The 27,120-nt window shown below is 35.3% G+C and overlaps 1 protein-coding gene across 2 annotated transcripts in view; it reads right to left on the minus strand.

Annotated features, from left to right (window-relative positions):
* Positions 1-4,099: 4,099 nt before the first annotated feature.
* The window catches only part of Xpo4 (exportin 4), a 123,164-nt gene continuing 100,143 nt past the window's right edge, over positions 4,100-27,120 (minus strand). For both annotated transcript variants that reach the window (XM_076872092.1, XM_076872093.1), the window contains exons 14-23: positions 22,576-22,735; positions 21,802-21,971; positions 20,745-20,919; positions 18,683-18,976; positions 18,138-18,318; positions 12,838-12,956; positions 11,754-11,884; positions 11,064-11,181; positions 10,697-10,789; positions 4,100-8,886 (exon numbers count right to left, since the gene is read on the minus strand). In XM_076872092.1, the coding sequence (XP_076728207.1) occupies positions 8,689-8,886; positions 10,697-10,789; positions 11,064-11,181; positions 11,754-11,884; positions 12,838-12,956; positions 18,138-18,318; positions 18,683-18,976; positions 20,745-20,919; positions 21,802-21,971; positions 22,576-22,735 (1,639 nt within the window). In that variant the 3' untranslated portion in view covers positions 4,100-8,688. The remainder of the gene's footprint in view (positions 8,887-10,696; positions 10,790-11,063; positions 11,182-11,753; positions 11,885-12,837; positions 12,957-18,137; positions 18,319-18,682; positions 18,977-20,744; positions 20,920-21,801; positions 21,972-22,575; positions 22,736-27,120) is intronic.

The raw sequence follows: 27,120 nt of genomic DNA on the forward strand, positions 1-27,120 counted from the left end.
CCCGCGCAAGCGCAGACCCCGGCCGAGGCGGGCCTCTTCCGGGAAAGTTTCTCTGGCTTGTACTGTCAGCGAGGGTCAGCTCCTGCGGGGAACCCTTCCGTGAGCTTGTGTCTCAACAGTTGCCTCCAAGAACGGTGGCTCCCCCCCCCAAAATCTTTTAAAGTTTTTAGTTAGATTCGAGTTAGGCCCACTAATTTGGCACCGAGAGATTCAGGTTTTCAGAATCCAAGCCTCGTCTATCTAGTGTTATAATCGAAACGTATTGAGATTAGTGGCAGGGTTAGGAAAACACTTTCATCCTCCTCCAGTGCCTTCAGCGTGGAATGCATGGATCGATCAACGTATATTAAAGCAAGCATATAGTCCCATAAATATAATTTTTGTAAACTACACCTAGCAACTACAGCTCCTGGCACGTATAAACTATTAGAAGGTCCCCTTTCACCTTGGCAGATCACTAAGTGACATTTGTTTTACATCCACGAGGCAATCTATAATGTTCCTATCTCTCACCTCCATTTTCTTTACCAATTTTATGATTTTTCTAAGTTGTCCTACGTTTTAAATATATCTAGTTTTAAACCCTTTCTGGTATAAATAAATTGTTCAGCTCCTAAATGATGCCATTCAATTGTACTTCACAAGAGTAGGTTTATAACTGGATGGGCCATAGTTTCTATTTAAAGTGCTGTTTCCAGTCTGTAGTAACCCATATTTTGACTTTGATCTGAACTGATAAGTCTTTTAAACTAAATATTTCAAAATCGGGTGTAACTTGCAGGAAAGTAAACATATTAAATAAAATCACTTAACAAACCAAGAAAGAATAGCCAACTTTAATGGCAGAATTATTTTTCATAGAGGTAATGTTCCATACATAGAAGACTGCCTTGGCTTATAATTTCACAGAAAAGCTTATATTAAAGCAAATTATTCTTGTTCTGAAACAATGTTTTCAAAACTTCCAAAGTTACCATAGACTTTTAGAGAGCTTAAATATTTCTACCTCCATCAGTAGCTGAAGATTGTTCAGAAAGCATGCCAGTAGTACAGGAAGATTAGTACTTTCCTGGTGAAACATACGCACTGTAATTTAAGTAGTTTTCACTCATAAGAATTTAATTATCAAAGGCAAACTGATTTACAATCAGTATGATTATCAGTAAAAGGAAAATCACTTGTCCAGTTAAATTAGACTTGAAAGATGCTTTCAAATCCATTTAAATTCAGGGATTATTCCTTTATAGTTAATGATTTTTGTCCATCTTCTGGAAATGGTACAAAAAAGGAATGGAGATCACTCTGAAAAACTCTTATTTTAAGACAGTTCCCCCCACTTTTTTTTAAGAAGGCTGGGAAAGCACACTTTGTTCTTTCTTGTTGTAGATGGACACAATACCTTTATTTCACTTAATTCTATGTGGTGCTGAGGATAAAACCCGATGCCCAGTGAGCTACAAACCTAGCCCCAGTTTTCTCTTCTTTGAGATGGATGTCTCTACATTGCTGAGGCTGGTATGGAACTCCTTAGCTAGGACAGGCTCTGCCTACCTCCACGCCTGCCCCCGACCCTTTTATGTAAGACCTAATTACATATATTACAAAAACACAAAATCCTGGTTTTTTTCCAATTTTGAGTTACTCAAAATTAATTACTCGAATTATCATACATAGGATAATTACTCAAATTATCCTTTGCATAATGCAAAAGATTTTCCCTAGAATTCTAGTCCCATAAAATAATTTTTTTTAGTTGTTGATGGACCTTTATCTTATTTATTTATTTATATATGGTGCTGAGAATCGAACCCAGTACCTCACATATTCGAGGCAAGTGCTCTACCACTGAGCCACAACCCCAGCCCCCATAAAATACTTTGAATGTAATGATTAAAATCTTCGAAGTCTTACAATATTGATGTATTAAAGCCTTTATCTCTAAAGAAACGTTTTCTCAAACTTACATCAGACTAAACTATAAAGAACTAGTGATGCATGAAATGCACTTTGGGAATCTCGTTAGGATTTTTTTGGGGGCGGGGGGTACAGGAATAATGAGCATATTCAGCAGAAATTGAGTCTCCTCCAAAATTCAGATATTAAGACGTGGTACATTTAAGAGGTGATTAGGACAAGAAAATTCCTTCTTCATATGAGTGTATGTGCCCCTTCAAAGGGGCCTGATGGAGGTAGTTCTTTATTGCTATTCCACTTTCAGCCACATAAAGACAAAGCAAGAAAGTCCTCACCAGATGCCCAGACATTCATCTTAGACTTCCCAGCAACCAGGAGTATAAGAAAATAAGTTTCTGTTTTTTATAAATCACCCAGTATCAACTATCCTGTTATAACAGCAAAAATGTACTAAGGCAGTGAAGTTACTAGATCAATTTTTTCATAAAAAAGACAGTAATATTTACTCCATTACAATGCCACTATAGTGGTTGTGGCATAGGGCTATACAATCATGCTGTATTGAAGATTTAACTATTTAAAAATTATTAGTGACTATCAGGTATTAGACTTGTGTTGGGATACATGTATCTGATGAAGTAAAATGTGTTTTTAGAAATATTTAGATACAATGGAACTCTTATTGAACATTTATTATATTTTATCCATCACTGTTTTTTAAAATTTTTCATTGGAAAGATGTATGATACAGATGAAGGAGCTGTGAAAGTTAATGTAACCTCTAAGTAACTTAGGAATTGAATCTAGGCCTGTCCACCCTGTATTTTGCCAATTCAAATAGCCTTACTAGTCAGTTCTCAGGGCAGTGCAGTTATGATCACGCACACCAATGAGAAGCTCCACTACTAATATATCTTGAACATTTAAAAAAAAATTTTTTTAAAGCCTATCTTGGCAACATAGATAGAAATGAACAATACCAAAAACTAAGTACAACACTGCTAACTCTAAGAAACACCATTGACTTACCTGAGACCTCAGTTCACTCTCGTGCTAGATGTTAAAAATAACTGATACACAATGATGAGCTCAGTAGCCTGTAGATTTATGTGTTTGAGATCTTAAAAATAATCCATGGCTTTGAAATGAGAAATAATTAGCCTGTGACTATGGTTCCACCCTTAGTAATGAAGGGAAACAAAAATTCAAAATACATTCCATTTACTCTTCTTAAACTACTTTTATCTATCCTTAGATTAGAATCAAGCCTCAATATAAAAACACTATAAATCAAATATTCAAAGAAAACTTACATTAGAAATTAATTTTCAAAATGCATTTAAAAAAATTAACTTTTCAAAGAATATGTTCATAAGATTTAAAACTGGGCAAAGGGTGAGGGCTGGGGTTGTGGCTCAACGGTAGAATGCTCACCTAGCTCGTGTGAGGCCCTGAGTTAAAAACTCAACACCACATAAAAATAAATAAAATGAAGGTATTGTGTCCAACTACAACTAAAAAATAAATATTTTTTAAAAACTGGGCAAAGAGTGAAAGAAGATGTATGTAGCACACAGGAGGAATGACTCATACTACTAAAAACATTTACTACAAATCATACCCCAAATCTAATGATTTAACTAATAACTCTGAAATTGCTTCTAAGACTGTGGGCTAAAATAAATATTATAGAATATAAACAAAATTTTAATTTTTCTTTCTGATGGCTGGATATCCTATGAGGGTTGAGGGTTCTCTCAGAATGTAATGCAAATTTGATTTTGATCTATAGGTATATCTTTAAAATTATTTTAGGAATGTACAATGTTCTGCGTGATTCATCCTATGATGTCCAACTAGCATCACTAAAATATTTTTCATAAAATAGTCTAGTTAAGTACCCACGAACAAATCACACATGGTCATAACAAAAATGTAATAAAAATATTTAGTGAAATGACATTTTAACTCCCATTTATGGATTTTAAAAATACACATAAAATTTATCAATTTGATATTCAGCTTGTAACAGGCTCAATACATAGCCTTGATTTATTTTCTAAAATCATACTGCAGCATTTTTGAAAAACTAAATGCAACTTTATACCTTCATTGTTATAAGAGAGGTAAATATTTGAATAGTACACTCATCCCTGGGTCTCTTAAAAAAATTGAAAAGTCAGCATAAGTTTAAAATTTTAATATTTATAAATTTAAAAAATTTTACACGTGCTGAATGGTAGCAGTGCTAACATTTTGTGACCATTAAACCACAAACTCACTGCATAGAGCTTCTTTCTTTGTACACAGAATCAAATCACAATACCAATATTTGCAATTTGTCATAATTTTGCGGTAAAAGACATCACACCAGAAGCCTGGGCTCAGAGCACACTTGAGGTCAGATCCCCAGGAGGTACATAGTGCAGATGTGGTATTTAACTTCAGGCTGGGAAATTTGCTGTTAGTATATATCTGACAGCTCCTAATAGCTAAGAGACCTAAAAATACAGTCTGAAAAAGAGAAAATCAGACCTCTCCTCTGCTGAGGACCAGGAACAGGTGAAGGAAGAGCAAACCACAGTGGGTGAAGAGGGTGGATAGATGGTTCATGGAGTGAGTCTCACAGGTGACAGATTATGTGTAAGCCACACCTCTCAGTTCATGGTAGGGAATAACCACCACAGCTAGCTTAGAATATTCTATCTTACAAAGACTTCCACACAGAGAGTTACAGGCTAGAAACAGAATTCTTCATTCATCTTCTTTAAAAATAAAACAGAATGGATGCCCACTATTAAGCTTCTATCTTTACCTGAACCAAATTATTCTTTGGCTACATATGTCATGGGTTCCCATTATTTGCCCAATGGCATTTCTTACATCTAAATTAAAAAGCTTAAAGTTCAACTTGAACCATGGCACTTCAAATCAATTTGGGCTCAGCAAGATGCCTACCTTGGACATATTTTAATGTCAGATAATCAATTTTTAAAGAATTCTTAAATGCAGTGTTTTCAGAACATAGTTACCAACTCAGAGAAATACCCACTTACATTTAAAAATAATTTAAAAGATTATTATATTCTCAAATCATTTGTTTTATGGAAAAATTTACAGGAAATTGTGTTAAAACTTCATATCTGAATCAGTTCCTTATTTTCTGGTTTGAAAAACAAGAACAAATGAAACCCCTAAGAAATACTGAGGTTCCTTCTGACTTAAAAGGTTAATATTTTATTCAGGAACCAATAATGACAATTACCTGTCAGAGACAGCTAACTTAGCAAGGTCCAACCACCACCACCTCTAACAACAGAGATGGCAAATAGAATACAAGTAATAAAAATCGTATTTTAAGGGTTACACCAATACTGTCTACCAGGAGATTCAAACTTGGAATCCTTGAAACTGACAGCTAGTTTCCCTTCAATACTTGAGGGGTTCACAGAAATTTTAACAGAAACAGAAACATGGTAATGTTAGGACTTTAGAGACTTGACATTTTTGGTAAGGGAGAAAGTTCAATCAAGACAGGGCAGTATTAGTACTGCTGACTGGTGGGGAGATTATATAGAAGCTTGTTTTTGAAATGAAAATTGTGAAGGAAAAAAATAGTAGTAATCTTCTCTTCTGAACAGGGCAATGTAATTTAAGTAGATACATAGTTTACCATAAAAATAAGTCTGAATTCTTAAAATTAGTTTGAAAAAAACCTGCAAAGTTTTGTTTACATAAAATGTTACACTTTATACCAGATGAAAACTCAATGCAGTGATGTTAACATGCCACTGTCTTCCAACAAAGTAAAAGACTGCCAGGCAGAAAAGACTGTGTTGGAAAGAATACTATCAAATACTGTCAAGCAGTTTGGCTATCAGCAGCCACCTATCCAGCACAAGGATCATAAAATCACACCACCCCTTTTAACAGAACTACAAGAACAGAGTTACAGGTGCTGTTACATTAATACAAAGTGTGAGCATACAAAGTCCTTAGTAATTGTGTCTTAGGACTCCTTAGTGATTGTGCCTTGGGAAACAAATAAGGAACAAAAATGAATCACAAATCAAACAAAGGGTACAAGGAAAACTTAAGTTTAGAGGATACTATGTGAACAACAGAAATTTAATAAAACAACCTAAAAATTGAACACTTAACAGTGCCCCTTTAACATATATAAAGGACACAAATAATGTTTTTGTTAAAAAAAAAAAAAACTTTAACAAATTAAGTCAGTTTTAATTGGAAAAACCAATTTACTAAATTCAGCCAGTGTTCAATACCCACTGAGCCAAGAGCATTAAGCAAAGTAAAACAAAATCTGAAGAGCTAATAAACATAGCTTAAGACAAAACTGGGAAAATGAAAAAGATCCAGACTAAACAAATATCCAATTAGGCAAACGTATACACAAACACCCTGAAGAATCTAGCTGGTACAATTCAGTGGTATCCTTACTACCTATAATGTGGTGTCAACCCCCATCCCCTTTGCCACTAATTGACACTCTGATGATCTCTTAAACATTATTTGGTCCAATCTGAAGTAAATGTTGTTTTAATTAAAAATAGTCTACAAAAATTGGAGTATTAGAATCTGGGAAAATTTAGCAAATATTTCTGTCTGGATAGGAGTTATTTAAATACAGATGCCTTTTTACTTACTAAGGCATTCCTTTCCTACCCATCTTTACTTTTAATAAAAACCTGATTATAGTTTTGTCCTGGCCAGTCAGTTGTGGGTCTCAGTGCCCTTGTGTGTCTCAGGGACCATATTTATCACACATATACACTACTCACAAGTGCTGAGGAAGCTTGAGGGAGTGAAGAAACACAAAACAAAAACAATGCAAGGCAAAGTGATCACTACTACACATCACTTCAAGGAAAAAAAAAAAAAAACCTAAAAACAAACACATCATTCAAAGCATTTTTTGAAACATAAAAAAATGTGTCTTTCATCAAGAGTGATACTAGTTTTCTTCCTCACAATCTTGCAAGATGTTTGTGTTCCACTTTTATTGTTAGTGGTGATCAAATTAAGAGAAATGATCCTCAAAAAGTTATGGCTATGGACCTCATATTCACTCATATCTAACATCACATGCACAGGTGGGATGAACTTAGATGCTTCCAGTATTGTCTGCTCTGTCTTTAGCACAGTTACACAAAGTTTTGCAGAGCATCACATGTGAAGATGTATATGCTATGTGTAATTCAAATATAATAGCTATACTTGCAGGGTGGGTTAGCAGACAGTTATTAAGGATATGTGGAAGGAGAAAGTCTACCCCTCTGTAGCAGAGATTCAAATGCACCTATTCCAGAATCCTCTACTTGTCATTGTGTTGTGAGATTCTGGTTTGTAAAGCGTGAAGTTTCATATGCCTACAGTTTATAAATTAGCTTTCATTTCCATAATTTAAGCTGGTACACATTATTAAGGGAAGCATGACAGCAGTATAAAAATCCTGATTAGAAAGATCCAACTAGAGGATCTAGAGTAGACTTTTTAATTTCTGAAATTAAATTTGTGTGATTTCTGTGACACAAGAATAACACCCACTTCATAATTATTGCCCCTAATGCCCCAACGTGCAATAGTCAGTAATTCTATTGTGTGAATCAGTAATTCACATCCTTTAAAAATAGTTATTGCTTAAGCAAGCTATTCAGAGTAGATATGGGCTGTGTGGTTGGATAGAAACATACTTGAAAAGTTAAATACATGGGGATAAGCCTTTTGTTTTACTCATAAACCCACATAAATTCACGATCAAATGGGGCAACAGGTTCATAGCAGCTAATACCCTAAACCAACTCTGGAGCATCAAGACTTGATTTCTTACTTAAATCTGCCTCCCCCACCCCCCCCTTTAAAATTAAGGCAATGAAATGGCTACAGTTCCTAGAAGTTCTTTTTATGGAACAAAAATATACACATATTTTCCTCAAGTTCAGGCATCAGAGTATGATTAGAGACCTGTATTAATTACACAAAACCTGTAACATGGGTTGATGAGAGAGAAAGAAGAGAATGAGAGACAAAGAAGAGAATAAAGAGTGTGAGAGAATTAGAAAGAACATCAACTAAAAAGAATCCAATAAACATTTGGTGATTTTTTTTTCCTGCTCAATCACAAACCTAATTATCAAAGGGAAGAAACGTTGAAAAACACAAAACCTCTTAAAGAGTTTTCAATGTCTCTTGCATTGATTCAAAACTTTTGGGGTGATGGAGGGGAGGAGCTTACTAAATTGCAGACCCCAAGGTTCAACCACCAGATTCTGACTAAAGGTTTATGGTTGGGCCCAAGACTCTTCCTTTTCACCAGATCCTCAGAAGGTGCAGGTGGTCTATGGACAACATTTTGAGAAACATTGCCTAGAACACATCCACCTAATACTTAATTACAAAAACTCTAAACTTTGGCTAGCCACCTATGCTTTGATAAAAGGAGAAAAGGCACTGGATATGTATTTCTTGGTGCCCATATCTGTTTGCACATATATGGAATTGCATTTTGAAAATTTTAAGTCACCATTTAAAATCTAGAAGACATGTATGTGACAGCTTGTGGCTAACACCTAACAGCAGAAGCTGATTCAAAGTTGACCTCTCCTGTTTCACTGCATTCCATATTGAAGTTTCAGGCTCTCCAAAATCCAAAATGGCCAAAAGAACTGAGGAACAGGACAAGACTCATGTCAACTTTCAGCAATTCAGTGCACTTTGCAGAAAGGATCTATATTAAGCATAGAGTTTTGTTGTTTATTTTACACAAAGGAGACCACCAACATTTGCCATAAATTCTTCTAAACTCTTTAGGAAGGACATCTTCTGCTTCCGATCCAGCGTAGGAGGAGTGCTGCTTGCAGTGAGCTTGTTGAAGGCATCTGCTAATCTCTGGTAAATAACTGGGTCTTGCTGACTTGATAGTAATGTCTCAACCAGTTCAGAATATTCAGCCTGTGAAAAAGACAAGATGCCCATAAGAATGTATCTTCCTAAGAGTATCACAAACATGACTGTGTCAGTTACTGGATGGATTCTACGAGGCAAAAGCTGACAATTCAATGCAATCTAGTTCCAGATCCATGTAATTACCAACTTTGTATTATTGCCTCTTCTGTGTTTTCAAAGCACATTATTCATATTTACTTTTATTTTATATATAACCTAAACCGTAATATGGCTATGAATAGTTCCCCAAAGTTGTATAGAGACAATTTGTCAATCCAATTCTGAGGATAGTAGATACACACAGTGCTACATCAGGTGTCTGGGAGCATAAGCATGGTGGAAAAGTGTTTCAGAGCTTTCTCAAAGGTGAAGGCAGAGCACTTTGAAGGCTACACATCAGCACTGTACCTAACAGCTCTTCAAGAAAAGGCAGGAAAAGGACTTTCATGAGTACAGGAATATGGAGTGGTGTTTTCTATTTTTAATATCCTGTCTTATATAGGGGGTGGGAATGGGTATGGGTTTAAGGGAAATGCTCCCAGGACAGACATAAACTCTAAGAAAGCTGGTCTGCTAATATTTTTAATTAGCTTCTTGGGATATCATAACAGACCAAAACAGTGAAACCAAATGTTAACTGCATTTGAAAGAGGAATAGAGTGCAGCATCCCAGCCCTCCCCCTAAAACATGGAGACAGGATGGCTGTCCTAAGAGCCTTCTCCAAGAGATAGGACTGCTCAGAGGGGATCAAGTATAATGTCAAATCATTTCCCTACTTGTAAGAAATAGTAGTATCTCTGGAGCCAGGCCAGCAGGGGATTCTACCGGCTATTCCTAACTCCCTGTTCTCTTTTCAAAACAGTATAAACATGTTAAAAACAAAAATCAAAAAGGACACTAAAGGCAACCCGAGAGAAATGGCTTATACATGCGGGGACAGAAGGCCTATCTTCCTAGTAAGCATCAAGGGAGTCAAATTTCAGAGAAAGGCCACACAACTGAGTGCATATTATCAGCAGCAAGTAGCCACTAGAGGAGAGTGCAAGAAATAAGGTCCTAGAGCAACTTCCATCTTTGGGTGTAGGTGGCACAGGAAGTCTAAAAGAAGAGGGTTTTAAGTATATGAACCTCCCCTAAATTCTACCTTTTCTACAAAGCATAATAAAATGCAAAGTTTCTCTAGCCAATCATTTGGCCAGGCTGGGAAGTGTACTTGTATATAAGAGGGGAGTAAATTGATGAAGTGCATAATCCAACAGGGTTCTTATATACTGAGGGACACCTACTATATCAGAATAAGGAACAGAGACAGGTAAGCAAGCCTAACTTCTTTTGTTACATTAATCTTAGATCAGTGATGCTTTAGACCTTAAGCATTCAACAAAATAATCTGCTCTTTTCTACAACATAAAACAAGAATAATATGCTGTTCTTTATACTTTATGAAGGCAAACTTCTCCTGGTCCCCAATTTTATTCATCTTGTCTCTTATAAAATTTTAGTTCCTCAAAGTATTCATTATTCATTCATGTTTATGTTCCTGGCTCCCTGTATAGCTGTTTAAGGACAAGCTTTGGAGTGTTAACTGTTACAAAGGATGACTCACAACAGTGGAGAAAAATGCTTCTGAGCTGACAAACAGTTTGCCAGATAAACACAAAATAAAAACTTAAAAGTTATTAAGGAAGATAAGAAATACTGCCTCACTGAAATATAACTGCAAGTCTGAGTCACTGATCCTGTAAGTATTGAGGTGTTGATAACCCACCATCTTTCTAACAAGCAGAATCCCCTGAAGAGAGGCATGTCCAGTACCTGATGTAAACACACCAATGTGTAGAAAGCTTCACCAGCTGCAGTGGTCATCTCTGTGTTGTGCTTTTGCAAAACCAGCATGTCAAAAACCAGCTGAAATTACATAATAAGACTTCTAAATGTTTTTTTAAAAAAACATTGTAAATACTTGTCGTGATAGCTGAATTATCAAATTCCCCATTACATTTACCATTTCAAATTTTAAGAATACAAAATGAAAGTGGATGAAAACAATATGTCCCTGGAGAACTGATCTCAAAAACACAAAAAAACCCCACCATGAAAAGAAAGTATTTCCTCTTCTCTGAAAAATTATGTACACTGACTATACTTATCAAAGTGGATGACTTTTCATGAAACATCTTACCTTAAGAAAGTGCCGAGTTGCTAGAAAAAGTGGTGAATCTGTTTCTTGTGCTTTTGCGCACTGTTCAGCTAATGGTGTCAGGGCCTCCAGGCAGAGCTGGCAAACCTCTGAACTCATTCTGATCATGAAGGTCAAAGAACAAACTAGATTGAAATAACTCAGTTACAAAAGATTAAAAAAAAAAAAAAAAGCCAGTATCAAATACATGACTATTTCTAGAAATGAATACAGATGTTTGTGCAGATCAGTATGCAATATATCTTAATTGAGTTATAAAGGAAAGACAATTTCCAGTATTTTTAGATGACCCATAAGAGTTTAATCTGGAGGTGGTAATGTTTAGTTCATTTCTGCTTATGACACATACAAATGATAAGAAGTCATATTATTCTGTATTATCAGGGGGCTAAGACTAAAAATCCAGCAATAACACATGACATTGTTAATGGGTTCTTAATGAAGGAGTAACAATGGGATGAAGGGCCAATTGCCTTAGGATTCTATGTAAAGAGAACAGGATTAGGCAAATTAACAAAAGAAACACAAAATTAGAGCAGTTATAGAGATGACAGCTTTTTTTGAGATAAAACTAAACCACAAAATAAAAATAGAAAACAAATTTAAAGAACTTTTCTTTAAGTAACTACCATCTTTCCCCCAAGTGAGAATAATGTTCATTTTAAAGGATACGATGTCATTCCTAGTTCTAGGGAGTACATCAGACTTTTAAAAAGATCCTCAGGAAGCTGTGGTATTTTTTCAGGAAAAATCTCACAAATAAATGTGATTAATTTGTAGTATTGATTACAAAGTGTTGGAAACTGAAAAAAGAAATTAGATATGTAGATGCTCAATAGTATCTAATTTTTATTTTCATTAATGTAGTAAAGTAACTGACAAACTTTTACTGCACAATGACTTCTTTAAAACATGTACAAAATATAGAAAACAGGAAAACCTAAATAAATGTAAAAATAAGTTATAATAAAGGCAATATTTTACTAATTACTAAGCAAAAAAGTAATACATAGTAGAAACAATTATATTCTAGATTGTTAATAAAAGCTATAGTCAATTCCAGATAGTCTATGTTTACTTTGAACAGCATCCTTATTCTTCTGGTTCCTTGTCTTCCAAACACACTTCAATCTCTATTCTCTTCCTTCCTACTATTACTCTCTCATCCCTTTAATCTCATGCACATACATACCCCCTCTCCTTCCTTATCCTTGTCCTTGCCCTTATCCCCCCATGACAACTCAGGATAAAAGAGACTGACCCTTTCTTATGGTACTTAGGTAAGAAAAGGTCAGTCTTATCTACACAACATCTAGTACTGACTGGTGAAATCCAGGTCCAATGGAATCAAGAAGTGTAAAAATTTTATATTACATTAGTCTTGGTTTCTTACCATCCCATTTTTACATAGAATAGCTTGGAAAATGCCCTCCTTTTCTCAATCCTTCAGCCTGAGAATAATGCTCAAAAATACAATGACAAATACTGAGGGAATCAAAACTGCAAACAGAAATGTTTTTTTTCTAGGACATTTTTTTTCTGTAGCACTCCCTGATAAAATGAGTCACTAATGGACCAGGGCATACATACTCTAGAGCCTGTGTTACTAAGAAGCAAGCATAAGTCACTCTAACAGAAATGCAATCGTTTTATTTTCATGTACACTTAATTAAGTCACAGGTATATTAATGTCTAAAGTATTTTTGAACTTCAACAATGCATAGTATTAAAGTTCACATTTCGTTGCTTTAATTACCTTCAAAAGATCTTGTGACATCAAGGGCAGAATTAGGTTGACCCCATATAAAACAACATCAGCTGCTGATACAGATCTGTTTGCTGCTTGACCCGGCTCATGTCCTCTAAATACTTCATCTATTAAAATAGAAATAATGCAGTCTTACAGATATAAGATCATTAAATCTCTAAAGTTCATATTCTCTTTATGAAAATAAAAATAAATTCAGGCCCTTTAGTCTAAATACATTCATGAGTTATAATAAAAGTAAACCTAATGCTTACTTTAACATAAAATGAAATATAAGATTTTACTGGTACACTAGCCATGCTATGAATTATATTATTTGCATAGTAATATCTATTTGATGTTTTAGGTGTACAAAATCTTTCTAAGCTCAAAAGGATTAAGGGAAAATATGGAAATGAAAACACTATATAAAGAAAGAAATTAGTGTAATAGAGTAGCAAGGAATATGACAAATAATTCTTACCCTTAAAACAAATATCTACATTTATTAATAAGAATAAATAGCTAAGTGAGCAACATCCATGAACACTGACTCCAATAAAAAATAGTTCATTCCAACTATTGAGCAGGGCAAATTTTTAAATGATACTATTTTTAATTCATTTGAACTAAAATCGATTTTTAAATGACAAGATTTTATTGCTAGTTAGGCTATAATGTGGTTATACTAAAAAAAAGTGTATGTTCATATATATATTATATATATATATATAATATATATATCCCTTACAGCACTTATCTAATAAGAATATAAACAAATTCATACAGACACTTGTCCACAGAAATGCTTAATACATTAATATTTATAAGAGCAAAAATGTAAATATTCCAGATGTCCAATATTAAGGAAATAGGTTAGATTCTAAAATGTGGAATATCATACTGCTATTAAGATGTCATGACAATTTTAATGAGAAGGGGCTGGGGGCAAACACTCAGTAGAAGAGTGTTTGCCTAATATGTGCGAGGCCCTGGGTTCAATCCCGGGTATCAGGAATTTTTTTTTCTTTTAATGACCAGGAAAAGGTTAACACTCATCAAAAAAGTAAAGCCAGGTACAAAAGCACACACCTGTAATTCCAGCTACTCAGGAGGCTGAGGTGAGAGGAGTGCTAGTTCAAGACCAGCCTAGGCAACTTACTAAGAACTTTTCTCAAAATAAAAAGGTCTAGGGCAGAGTACCCCTGGATTAAATCCCCAGTACAGAAGGTGGGGAGGAAGGCAGAAGTTAAAATTATATTTACAGCATTATTGCCAATGAAATTCTACAAAAAAAAAAAAAAAAAAGAAGAAATTCCCCAAAATGCAACATGCAGTTTATTCTGGATACTATTAAAAAGTATGTATGATTTTCCTTCCTCTTTACTTTAAAGGTAAAATGATAAGATTCTTTTTCAAGTAAAAACAACTTTTTTCAGTCTAATTCTGAACTTTCTCTAAGAATCTCAATTCTGCTTGAAAAATCCCATTTTCCAAAGCACATTTTTGGAAAAGTTCAGCAAATGTTTTCTGAACATCAGTTTGGTCTATTCCATCCAAGGAGATTTGGCTTGCCCATCAGTTCCATGTCTCTCTGAGCTGCAAAGGCTGACCTGAATGAGCTGAATAGGACTCTCAAGTGCTCTGGTAAGGAGTCAGGAATGCAACTCAAGCATCCAATTAATGAATAATGTCAGACACCCACTTCCAGTTTTCCTTTAAATATCTCACTTCAGCATGTTTGGTTCCCTTTTTTCTGATACTGGGGATTGAACCCTGGGAAACTTAACCACTGAGCTGCATTCCCAGCCCTTTTTATTTTTCATTTTGAACAAGGTCCTAAGTTGCTTGGGGCCTTGCAAGTTGCTGGGATTACAGGTATGTATCACCATGCCTGGCTTACATGCTAATTTTTTAAATATTTAAAATTTTATATTTTGTTTTAGCTATCTATAACCTTCATTTTAAAAATGAAAAATATTATCTTCCTTTGTATCATCTATTTTACCAGGTAATGCTGTTTCTTTAAAAATTTTCTGTTTTAATAGTCTTATTTTGGTTTCTTTTAAATTTTAACCCATACATCCTTATTTAATTCTTTTCACCCCATTTTTATATTTTACCCTTATTTTGTTCTTTCTACCCTGGGCACTCTGGTGTCAATTTCTTTATCTTTTATTTTGACTTTAATCCTTTTCTAAAATATTTCTTTTTTTAGTGGTCGATGGATACAATATCTTTACTTATTTATTTTTATCTGGTGCTAAGGATCGAACCTAGTGCCTCAAACATGTGAGGCAAACACTATACCACTGAACTACAGCCTAGCCCTTAATTTTAATCTTTTAACTGCTTTTATTTGGTAAATCTCTTTCTCAACTGCTTAACTTTCTTGTTTGCTCTACAACCTTTTCTCAGCATGGTGACATGAGGAAGTGCAGCTACACTGTAGTCTGAATGATAGAGAGGGTCTTTGCCCTCCAAATGCCTTCTACTATTTCTTTCAATAGAAACTTTGCAAAATATACCACGTATTAGTCCTGGAAGATTCCCAGGTCAAAAATCTTTCCAAAAATGTCAATGGCTTTCCCTTCATTGGAGGTATAAGCCCTACTGGATTCAGGAAAGTTAGTACAGAAAGTGTGCTACTCAAGGGAAGATCTCAGAAGGTGTACTTGGGGAAGGATTCTTCATCCACAGTCCAGTGAGGAAACAGTGTCGGTTTCCCAGAGAGGCAAGAAGAAGAGGAGACGCAGGGCCGAAGTTGTGGCTCATTGGTAGAGCACTGGGTTCAATCCCCAGCACCACATTTTTTTTTTTTTTTTTAAAAGGAAGAGATCCTACAAACTGGCCAGAGCCCTATCATCCCTAACATCTTGAAATGTTTATTTCTATTATAATTCCTCACTGGTCAGTGCTGGGGATCTAATATATAAGCAGGTATGAACATGATGGAATTATTATTCTGGGAAAGTTATTCTAAAAGAAGAACATAATATTACCTTCCAGATAAGGCAGCACATCTAAAATGTCTAGGGAACTTTCTTAAAATGTAGACTTCTCAAATTAATAGGATGGACCTGATAGTTTCAGTCAGAACTGGGAACCTAGAAACTGATAATCATTCTAGAAATGAGAAATCTGAAATAATGAGCTGATTTATGAAATATAGGGGTACCTCTGACAGTAAATCATCTAACTGTACAAATGGTTTAATACTGGGTCACAGCTCCTTCTCAGCATAGTTCTTAACTCAGCACAGTACTTAAGCCTCCAAGAGGCAACAAACACCCTGTAGGATGGTATAATGCACACTATTTGAGGGAGAGGCACTTTTGACTTGGAAAAGGTTAAACACTGTGAAGCACAAACCAAAGGACTTAGAAAACATAGGAACGGCTGTTGCATGAGGGCCTGGGACAAAATGAAAAGAATTTGCTAAGGCAAAGTTTGGACAGTGCTTTTCAAACCATTTCACCATATTACCCATGGTTAACTTGAATAAACCTCCTAGACAGTGAACTTTGACAGTGTCTAGTACAGGACACATACTGGGAAAACCATGGTTCATTGAAGAAGGAGAATGACCAGTAAAGGAAACAGAGCAAGAACAACCTCAAAGATTGAGTGCGATGACTTAATTGGGGTGTTATAGCACTAATTTAAGAGTCTCTTGAAAGGGAGAAGCCAAAAAGTCTACTATCACAAATGTCCGTATAACATAAACAACATAATGCTAGATATGGTTTGTTTCTCTTATAAAATAAGTTCTAGTTACCTTAAAGATAAGCTTGACAGTGGGGTTAAGCAGCTGGGTGGGGATAGATTTTACCAGTCAATAAAGAAAACAAGCAGGCTAACTGACTTTCCTCTTGTCATGTTATTGATGAGCTATTAAATTTAAGTGGCCTGTCAATTCTAGAACTCATGGTTTTGCACTCCACTAGGGTTTCCCAAACTACACTCTATAAAGTGCTAGGTTTGTTGGGATGCCCACTTCAGAGGATACAGAGAAGTCAATAAAATATAACTCTGAAGAAACAGGAGTCTATGGTCACCTGCTGGGTTTTAAAATTGAATCTCAAATTACTACCTAAATACCTATGAGTAAGTGACTTGACCTCTCCATGCTTCTATTGTCTCCTCTTTAAAGTGAGAATAACAATGTTGTCTACTTCATCTTATGTGAGAAGAACAGGGCCTGATATTTAGTAAAAACTCAAAAAAAAAAAAAGTGGCATATATACACAATGGAATATTACTCAGCACTAAAAAATAATAAGATCATGACATTTGCAGGGAAATGAATGGCATTAGAGCAGATTGTGCTAAGTGAAGTTAGTCAATCCCTAAAAAACAAATGCCGAATGTCTTCTCTGATATAAGGAGGGTGACTCAAAATGGGGAAGAGAGGAAGAGCATGGGAATATTACCTCTACATAGGGAAGAGGGTGGGAGGGAAAAGGAGGGAGAAAGGGAACTGCATGGATGGTGGAAGGAGACCCTCATTGTTATACAAAATACATGTATGAAGATGTGAGAAAAAAAAAAAAAGAATAGCTTTAACCTAGATTAGGCAGAGAAAAGTGATGGGAAGGGTGGAGAGGGCTGGGGAGATAGGAAGGATAGTAGAATGAAACAGACATTATTATTACTGTGTATATATATGTGAATGCATGACCAATGTGATTCTGCAACCTGTATAATCAGAAAAATGATATTATACCCCATCTGATTCAAATGTATGATATGTCAAGGTGATTGTACTGTCATGTGTAACTAAGTAAAACAAACAAACAAATAAAGAAAGAAAGAAACCTTTTTTTGGAGATGGTGTTTGGAAACTATGTTTCCCAGACTGGCCCAAAACTTCTGGGCTCAAGTAATACTTCTGCCTCAGCCTTCTGAGTAGCTGGGACTACAGGAAAGCACCCCTAGCCCAGCTGAAGACATTATTTTTATAAGAGGAAAGGCAGCAGGAAGGCTTGGTCTTTACCCTCACTTCAACAAAAGATATCTACTTTAATTTGTTTTGTAAACTAAACTTCAAGGGTTTTCACTTCAATTTTTTGCTTTAATAAAAACAACAATCACAATCAAGTTTAAAAACCATCACACTAGGGGCTGGGGATGTGGCTCAAGCGGTAGTGCGCTCGCTTGGCATGCGTGCGGCCAGGGTTCGATCCTCAGCACCACATACAAAGATGTTGTGTCCGCCGATAACTAAAAAATAAATATTAAAATTTTCTCTCTCTCTCTCCCTCTTAAAAAAAAAACAAAAAACAAAAAACCATCACACTATACTTTACCTGTGTCACTGAAATCTATGAATTCTTTTGACAGAAGGTTAGTAAGAAGTTCCATAATGAGAAGCAGGTCTTGGTACTGTTCTTCTTCAGCAGTAACATCTATTCTTTGCCTCCCTAAATTATTCTTAGAATATACTTGCAACAAAGTAAGGCAGGCTTCATATAAGTTCATAGCTTTGGACTGTAAGAAAACAAGCACAAATTATTCTATTTGGTAGAATCTAGCTGGGAAATAAATAGAGAAGTTTAAATTTACTCTGAATTCAAATAGTAGCTATGATACTTGTTTAAATGTTGAAACATTAACAGTAACAAAAAAACATATATTAAGAATACAATGATATTTAAAATTTAGCCTTTTTCTAAAAAATTTTAGGGCAAGTTATATTATTAGACATGATTTCTCTGAATCATGAATTCTTTTTAAAAGTTTTCCTGAAGGATTTTTTGGAAAAATAAATTTAATTTAGAAAACATGCATCAATACATTATTGGAGCTTTGAAGAGTTTTAATCCTGAAGGGATAAAAACTAGAAGGTGCTCACCTCTCCAAGATAGCATATCTGTTTATGTGCAACTTCAACAAAAACTTCTATAATGAGATTGACAGTCTCTGGGGTATTTTTGTAAACTTCCATCAACCCAATGCAATTGGTAAGGAAGTCCATTAAAAAATTAAAAAGAATGGCTACATTGTCAATCTGGGTAGCCTCAGCAATGCCACAAAGGGCCTCCAGCGTAGCAGTGATTTCCTGCTTGATTTCCTCTTGCTGACACATCTGCTGAAAGTTTTCTTGGTTTATCACTCTTAAGAATCGCTGCTGAAGTGGCTGAAGAACCTATAAAAGTAAAGCATAAACTTTCTAAACACGCTTTATTTAGTTCCTCAACTTGGATCAATATTTAGTTTCCAAAAGATTTCTAATTATTGGAGGCAGCTCAAGCACAGAAAGTAAGGAATATATATACACACTACATTCTGGCATACACATGAAATATCAGTTTTTCAGTACCATTCACAGAACTGTGCAATTTCATTCCATCTCTTTTCAAAGGATTAGCAAAAACATTTTTAAAAAAGATAAAAAGTTAAGACTTACGGGGGGGGGGGGGGTCAGCAAAGTTTTTTGTATAAAGGGTCAGAGTAAATATTTTAGATTGCACTGTGTGAAGTGCAGAGCTATAGAGAAGATGTAAACAATTGTTTCAATAAGACTTTGTTTACAAAAACAGGCCACATTTCACCTATGGGCTGCAGTTTGCAAACCTCTGTTCTAATGAGCACCCAACACAAAGCTCTTGCCTGCTCTTTCTTTCCCTACTCTTCTTAGCATAGAACACTAACTCCAGATCCTAAATCTTGTACTGTAAATATAAGTACTCGAATTCATGGGAACAGTATCTTAATTCCATATAATGATACAATTATTTAAACTAGTAACATACAGCCTGTGACCTCTGACTTCCAAGGTCACACACAACTCTTGCTACTGTGCCCCTTCTCAGAAATTAAGAGTACTTTAGACACAAGGACTACAGGTCAATAATGTACATACACACCTAATCCCTAATTCAAAACTTATTATATATATAATATGTTCATGGTGGTTGTTATGAATTGAACTGTGTCCCTTAGAAATTCTTATGTGGAAATCCAATTCTCAAGCACCTCAGAATGTGAACTTATTTGAACAAAGAGTCATTGCAGATGTAATCAGTTGAGATCAAACTGGAAATAGAGTGGGCTCCTAATCCAATATAACTGGTTTTGCATCAAAGGGGAAATTTGGATGTGGATGCTCACTTAAGAAGAATACCATGTGAACACAAAGACAGATCAGGATGATGCATGTACCTATGAAGGAATGCCAAAGATTGCCAGCAAACTACCAGAAAGTATAGATTCTTCCTTAGAGCCCTCAGAAGGAACCAACCCTGCTGATACCTGATCTTGAACTTCCAGACTCCAGAATTATGAGATAATAAACATCTATTTTTTAAGCTACCAAGTTTACAGAAGCCCCAGAAAACAAAGTGGTTAATTTGTGTCTGTTTGCTCAAGACAAAAAAACATTTCACCAATTTTTAAAAAAATATTTATTCTTAAGTTTTAGGTGGACACAATATCTTTATTTCACATTTATGTGGTGCTGAGGATTGAACCCAGTGCCTCATGCATGCTAGGTGAGCGGCTCTACCACTGATCCACAACCCCAGCCCCCATTTCACCAATTTTTATGTCATAATTCAATCTTTCCCCCAATGCTGGGGATCTAACCCACAGCTTCATGCATGGTAGGGAAGTTCTCTGTTGTTGAGCCACACCCCCAGCCTTAAGATTTTAAGTTTAGACCCTCATTAGGCTTGGGAAAATATGCCTAAAATATAGAACATTTGATAATATTCAATGTTTCCACATAAGCAGGTATGGACAAATGATAAAAATGAGTTATTTATCAAGTAATAAGCTTCAACACATTCACTAGAGGAAAAAACATCAAAAAAGCTATGACTGAAATATTTGTATCCCCATAGACTATAGATACATAGATAAAGCAACTATAGAGTTACATGAGAGGGTGCAATTAAATTAGAGAGAACTATTACCTCTGTCCAATATTGTTGTTTGGTTTCTGTATCCATATGTGCAAAACCCCCTAAGACAAGAGCCTTCATCAGTGTCCTCTGCACAGGACTTGACAAGAAATTAAGAGGGGGACTGCGGCTTGCAAACTGCTTAGCTAGGTTCCACCAGTTTTCACACTGAATTACTAAGTTTGCCCTTTGGGTAGAAATAATAAAACATATATTACTTTCACATATATTAAGAAAATGAAAATTAAAGATAACTGGATTTTTTTTTTTTTTTTTTTTTTGAGGTGGGGATCTCACTATATTGCTCAGGCTGGTCTTGAATTCACGAGCTCAAGTGATCCTTTTGCCTCAGCCTCCCGAGTAGGTGAGGCTATAGGCATGCACAACTACAACCAGCTGGAATTAATTGATCTCAATCAATTTTATAATCCGCAAAATACGGATAATAATAGTTACAGCAACTCTCAATCTCATGCTGACTGATAACTGAGACTGATAATGATTAAGTGAGATACCACATATGAAACTCTTAAGACGATATTTAGCAAATTATAAGAATTTGATAAATAGTAGCAATGGCAAGAGTATTACCAACAATAATGATACTCATGTACAGAAAGAATTAAAGTATTTTCAGAATTGCTATAGAAAGCACTAAAAACTCTACAATGTTAAGAGTTTAAGTATCAGCTGTTCTCATCTTTAAAGTTGAAAATAATGCTAACAGGATAACTGAAAAAAAAAATCAAGTGAGAATATTCTACACTCAAGTGTTTTTTAAAAACTATAAATTACTAATAAGACTTATGTTACTCTTAAGGTTCTCTGATGCCATTGAACAGTCAATGCAAACTTCAATTATAACACAAGAAAGCCCCATCTACATTTGTTGAGATAGCGTGATAACAGCTTAAAAAAAAAAAAAAAAAAACAACAAAAAAACTACCATAAAAAATGTAGCATCTATCTGGACTTAGACCTGCAAACTACTCCCACACATACACCCCCATGGCATGAGTGTCTGTGTGTGTGCATGCACTGCCCCCAGGCTCTCCAACAATGGGTTTACCTTTCTCTTCTTTCCACCAAAGTGACAAGGAGCTGCACAGTATCATTTGCAAGGTCTTGCTCACTACTCCAGACTGAGAGGTTACTGATGACTTTTTGTAAGAGGTAGCCAATAATCCACTGAGAACCTTCCGTATCTGCTCCAAATGCTGTACTGAATGGCAGACTTATCTTAAGAGAGAAAACAAATGTTGTGAGATCAGAAATATCAAACATCTGAAAAAATAATCCACAGAAAAACTGAGTCTAAATCCAAAGTAGTGCTTATTCACATTAATTTTATAAATTATTAATTTCTTAAGTCCAAAAAGACATTCTCAATTTACTCTTTATTTTCCAATGTGATTTTTCTGTCAACTTTATTCTCATACTAACACACTAGAATGAATATATTACTCAATTTCCAAATAGCAGTCTGTTATCTTTTTGTTGTGGTGGTTGTACCAGAGATTGAACCCATGGATGTTTAACCTCTGAGCTACATCCTCAGCCTTTTTCATTTTTTTGAGACAGGGCATCGCTAAGTTGCAGAGGTAACAGGCATGTGCCACTGTGCCCAATTTTGTAATTGTATCTTAACACCGGTAAAATAAATAAACTAATAATGAATGTGCTCTAAGAAAAGCCACAAAATAGCAGTAGAATTCTCAGTTGTCTTCAGTGCAGAAAAATGTTCCAATTCCATTTTGATGAGAAAAATCAATAAGAAAAATGTTCTCACTTTTATAACTATCATCATAAATCCAAAGGAAGTGTAGAAGTTTTACATTCTGACCTGATCATACAGTTTTTCATCCACAAGGAGATAAGTCTTGGCCCAGCGTTTTAGAAACCAAACAATATCTTTGCCCATTTGAGGGCTTAGTAGGTGAGTGAGATCTGCTCTTATTGCTCGAGATTCAACTTCTGAAACTCTTAGAACAGCAGACAATAGCCTGTAGGTATAAAACAGAAGTCATTTATTCTTTTATTGATTCAGAGGTTGTCTAACTATATTTTTTTCTTAAAAGTCCATTTTTATTCTCAAGTCTCTGGGTTTAGGCCAGTAAATACTTGAAAATATCATCAACAGGATTGTAGACAAATGCTTTACAATATTTCTAATGAGAATGACAAAGTTGGAGACAAGATAAAGAGAAGGAAGAAAGTCAACACTAGAGACATTATTGCATGTGCAAATCTCAGCATTACTGTCTAAAGATGAAAAATGGAGAAATATATAAAATTAAATGTTCAGAGTGCATGCCAAATTCTTTCAGCATTCCATCACTACCTAAAACTCCCTTGGTAGGCACAGCATGTGATTTTATACCATAAAACACAAGATCTGTTATGGCATAAGATCTGGAACTGACTCCTCTAGAATGTCTGCAGTACCAAGCCTTATTTCCAAATCTGATAGTCCTCCGTTTCCCATTAAACATGATTCCTAATAGTATTTTAAAATAAGAATCTTGCTATAAAGATTACGTAAGTGCATATATTGTCTTTGTCCCCGCTACATAATTCATATGGCCAAGAGGTGTTAATAACATAGTATGATATTTAGGTAAGTAAAAATGTCTTTGTTCTGGGAGTGCAAGATGGGCACATAAGTCATATATATGTTTAACTTGACTTTAGCCAAAAGGCAAAGAAGCAAAGGATACAATAAAATAACTTATTATAATACATTTAATAAATACTAAATAATACATTTAATAAATACTAAAAATTCACATTGTGAATCTAATCACTGAGGTTTGGTCTTTGCTCCTTACCACTCTCAAGACTGAAATCTTTGTAATGAAATCAGATGAACATGTTTCCAGCTTCAATGTCTCAGAAGTACTAGATGATGCTGACCACTCTGTCCTTTTGAGAAAACTCCTTCCCTTGGCTTCCCCAGCACCACACTTTCCACATCCCCCTTATCCATCTGCTCATACTTTCCTATTCTTTAATGGCAGCCTCCTCCTTTTAAGTCAGAAGGTTTGTAAGGTTCTATCCTAGAACCTTTTCTTTTCTCACTATCCATGAACTCCTTATACAACAGTGCTCAAACTTTCAAAATTTATTTTAGGGGGTAGGTAAACAAAATATTCCAATAACCTCATTATTTCATTTATGTTAATATACCAAAATTTCCCCATAAGATTAAATAATTTGCCAACACAGTGGCTGAGGAGAATCGCGAGTTCAAAGTCAGTCTCAGCAAAAACAAGGCACTAAGCACCTCAGTGAGACTCCAAATAAAATACAAAATAGGACTGGGGATGTGGCTCAGAGGTTGAGTTCCATCCTCAGTATCTCCCTGTGTCCCACCCCCAACAACAACAACAACAAAAGATTAAGTAATTTTAGATCATTTCCAGCCTACCAGAATTCTAAATAAATGGTTACATTAACACTATATGTCTATATACTAGAATTCAATCAGTGTACACCATCTATTTAAAATGTGAACAAAATTTTCTTTCACTTCCAATTCCCTATAGAACATTATCCTAATATAATAAATATATATGCTATATTTGCTGATCATACTATGATACAACTGTCTAGGCTAACACAGTAGTGTTTTCTTTCCAATGTATCTCTGAATAAATATTACTTATTACCAGGATAAGCCACCATTGAACACAATTTGGTTTGTATTTTTCATTTTAATGGATAGAAAACAGTGAAAAAACTTGTTCATATTAATAAAAAGAAGGTATTTTTAAAACTGCAAGGTCACCCAATTATTTGAATTTCTTCTAAGGTATATGACAAAAATCACAGAGATCATTGAAAATTATTTTAATAATCTCTTAGCTGACACTAGATTAGGTCCTATTCAATATTACATAATGCAATGGGATGAACTTCCTAATTGTACACTCATTCTAATAAACACTGCACTATTTGCACCTGCTCCTTTATTTAGCACTCTGTGATCTTTTATATACCTGCCAATTCCCACAGTAAAGTCAGAATGAGAGAGCTTCCACCTTTCTTTTGTCAAGTAGAAGAAAGGTGAATAACCTGTAATCCCAGCGGCTTGGGATGCTGAGCTGGGAGGATCATGAATTCAGAGCCAGCCTCAGCAACTTAGCAAGGCCTTGAGCAACTCAGTGAGACCCTGTATCTAAATAAAATATAAACAGGGCTGGGGATGTGGCTCAGTGGTTAAGCATCTCTGGGTCCAATACCTGGTACCAATAAATTAATAAAAAGATAGATAGACAGACAGACAGACAGACAGCAGCTCAGGCAGTGGTCTGGAAGATAGAGGGGAGCCCCAAGTGCATTCTTTCATCCTTTCTATCTCCTCTCCACCACATCCAACAATTAGCATATGCCTGGGAGCTCATTCAGACATGCCTCTCAAACCCAAGGGACTTTTTCTACATTCACTCCAAAACTACTAACAAAATGCTTCCCAATTTGCTGTTATCCTTTAACTCTATCTTCCACAGAACATCACCTCTAAACAACTGGATAAGTTTACTTATCTATTGCAAATCCTTTCCCCCAGTTTCACTCCTACCTTATGAGCTCACCTATAGCACCCTCCATGCCTCAACCTCATCTCACTCACCAGGACCAGTGCTCCTCCCATCACATTCACACACTAGCCACACCAAGTTTTCTCTCTCCTCACCTTTGTTTCTATCACTGCCTTGAGCACTGTTTGCCTTCCTTTCATTCTGCAAGTAGAAGTCCCCTGCCAGTAGACTAGGTACATACAAGTGTTCCTATACACTTTATTATATCCTCAGATCCCATCATGAAGGGGAATTGAAGACACTACTAATCAAAATATCTTCTATGTTTGCTATTCCAAGATTAATACCCCAATTCTACTTGAGTTCCTTAAGAATGCTATCTGAAAATATTGTATATTCTAGACAGCACTCAGTTTCCTAAATCAATCCTGGATTACATTTGCATTTCACAAACTAAAAGCCAACACAATAAATCAGTGTTTTTAACTTTTTTCATGGTTGACTTTTCTATGGTTGATCTGATCTGGACACCATCATATTCTTGAATTACTGCAACTAGCTACATATCTGGTCTTTTCAGTTTCATCATTCACTCTTGATACAGCAGAGTAATCTTTTTAACACACAAGTAATTTTCCTGCTCAAAACTGTGTAATAGCACCCCAGTTCATTCAGAGCAAAAGTGAAAGATGCTATACAGTTCTAAAGACCTTATCTAATTTTTTTCTATTTTCCCAACACCATCTCTTACAAAATTCTACTTCAGTCTGCCTAGTCCACAATGGCTTTCTTGCTGTTCCTTGAACATGCCAGATATGCCCAGGGCATTGGTATAAGACGCTGTTCTCCTTGGAATGCTTATCCCCCAGACATCTTTATGGTTTCCATACCATCCTCAAGTCTTTGCTCTCAAATCACCTCTAAAAAAGGCCGACGTACATCACACTGTTTAAAACTAAAATGATCCCTGACGTCTTAACTCCTTATCCTCCTACTCTGCTTACATTTTTACCCACAGCATTTACTGTTTTCTAATATTATTTTACTTCTTGATCATCTCTCCTTTACAGGGAGCTCTATAGGAGGAGTGAATTTTGTTTGTTTTATTACTGATATATTCCAAGCACCATTAAAGTGACTACTACATAGTTAAGTACTCAATAAATATTTGTTAAATGGTATTTTCTTCAATAAAGGTGAACTATGTTTTTGGTAAAACAAGGAACATTTTTCCTAAACACCAGTTAATTTCACATTTAATTCTTTGGATTAAAAAAAAAAATGGGGACTTTTTTTTTTTTTAGGCGGGGGGTGCACAACCCTCCATAGTCTGTGCTCTCAGATACAAAGATGTTTTGCTCCCACACTGATACCTGGGACTGGAAAAAATTTGAAAAAGCACTTAAAATACAAGGAAAGCACTCCTAATGGTACTACCCAGGCAAGAAATATGACAAAGAATACATGACAGCACCCTGAAATTAGTTGTCTTTGAAATTAACATTCACCATGAAACAAACCAAAGCAAAAGCACTGATTTCCACAGATACTGAATTTAAAGACTATAGTAATCCCAGAGAATAATTTAAAACTTTTCAAATAGAAAGTTTTATTTTAAAGGAAATGAATTCCCAAAGATTTCCTTAATATCAGCTTAATATTACAACTTGAAAAAAAATTACTTTTTCTTTTGTAGAGATTTAAATGATGCCCATGATTTTTCATTAAGAAAAGAATAGAAGGGATAGCAGCTTGTTTGAGTTACTGATTTTGCAACTGAAAAAAAAAAAAAAAACTAATTTGTTATCATTACTGACATCTCTGACTGTATTCTTAATTTAAATGGAAAA

This window comes from Callospermophilus lateralis, chromosome 12 (assembly GCF_048772815.1).
Source record: "Callospermophilus lateralis isolate mCalLat2 chromosome 12, mCalLat2.hap1, whole genome shotgun sequence".
NCBI lineage: Eukaryota > Metazoa > Chordata > Mammalia > Rodentia > Sciuridae > Callospermophilus > Callospermophilus lateralis.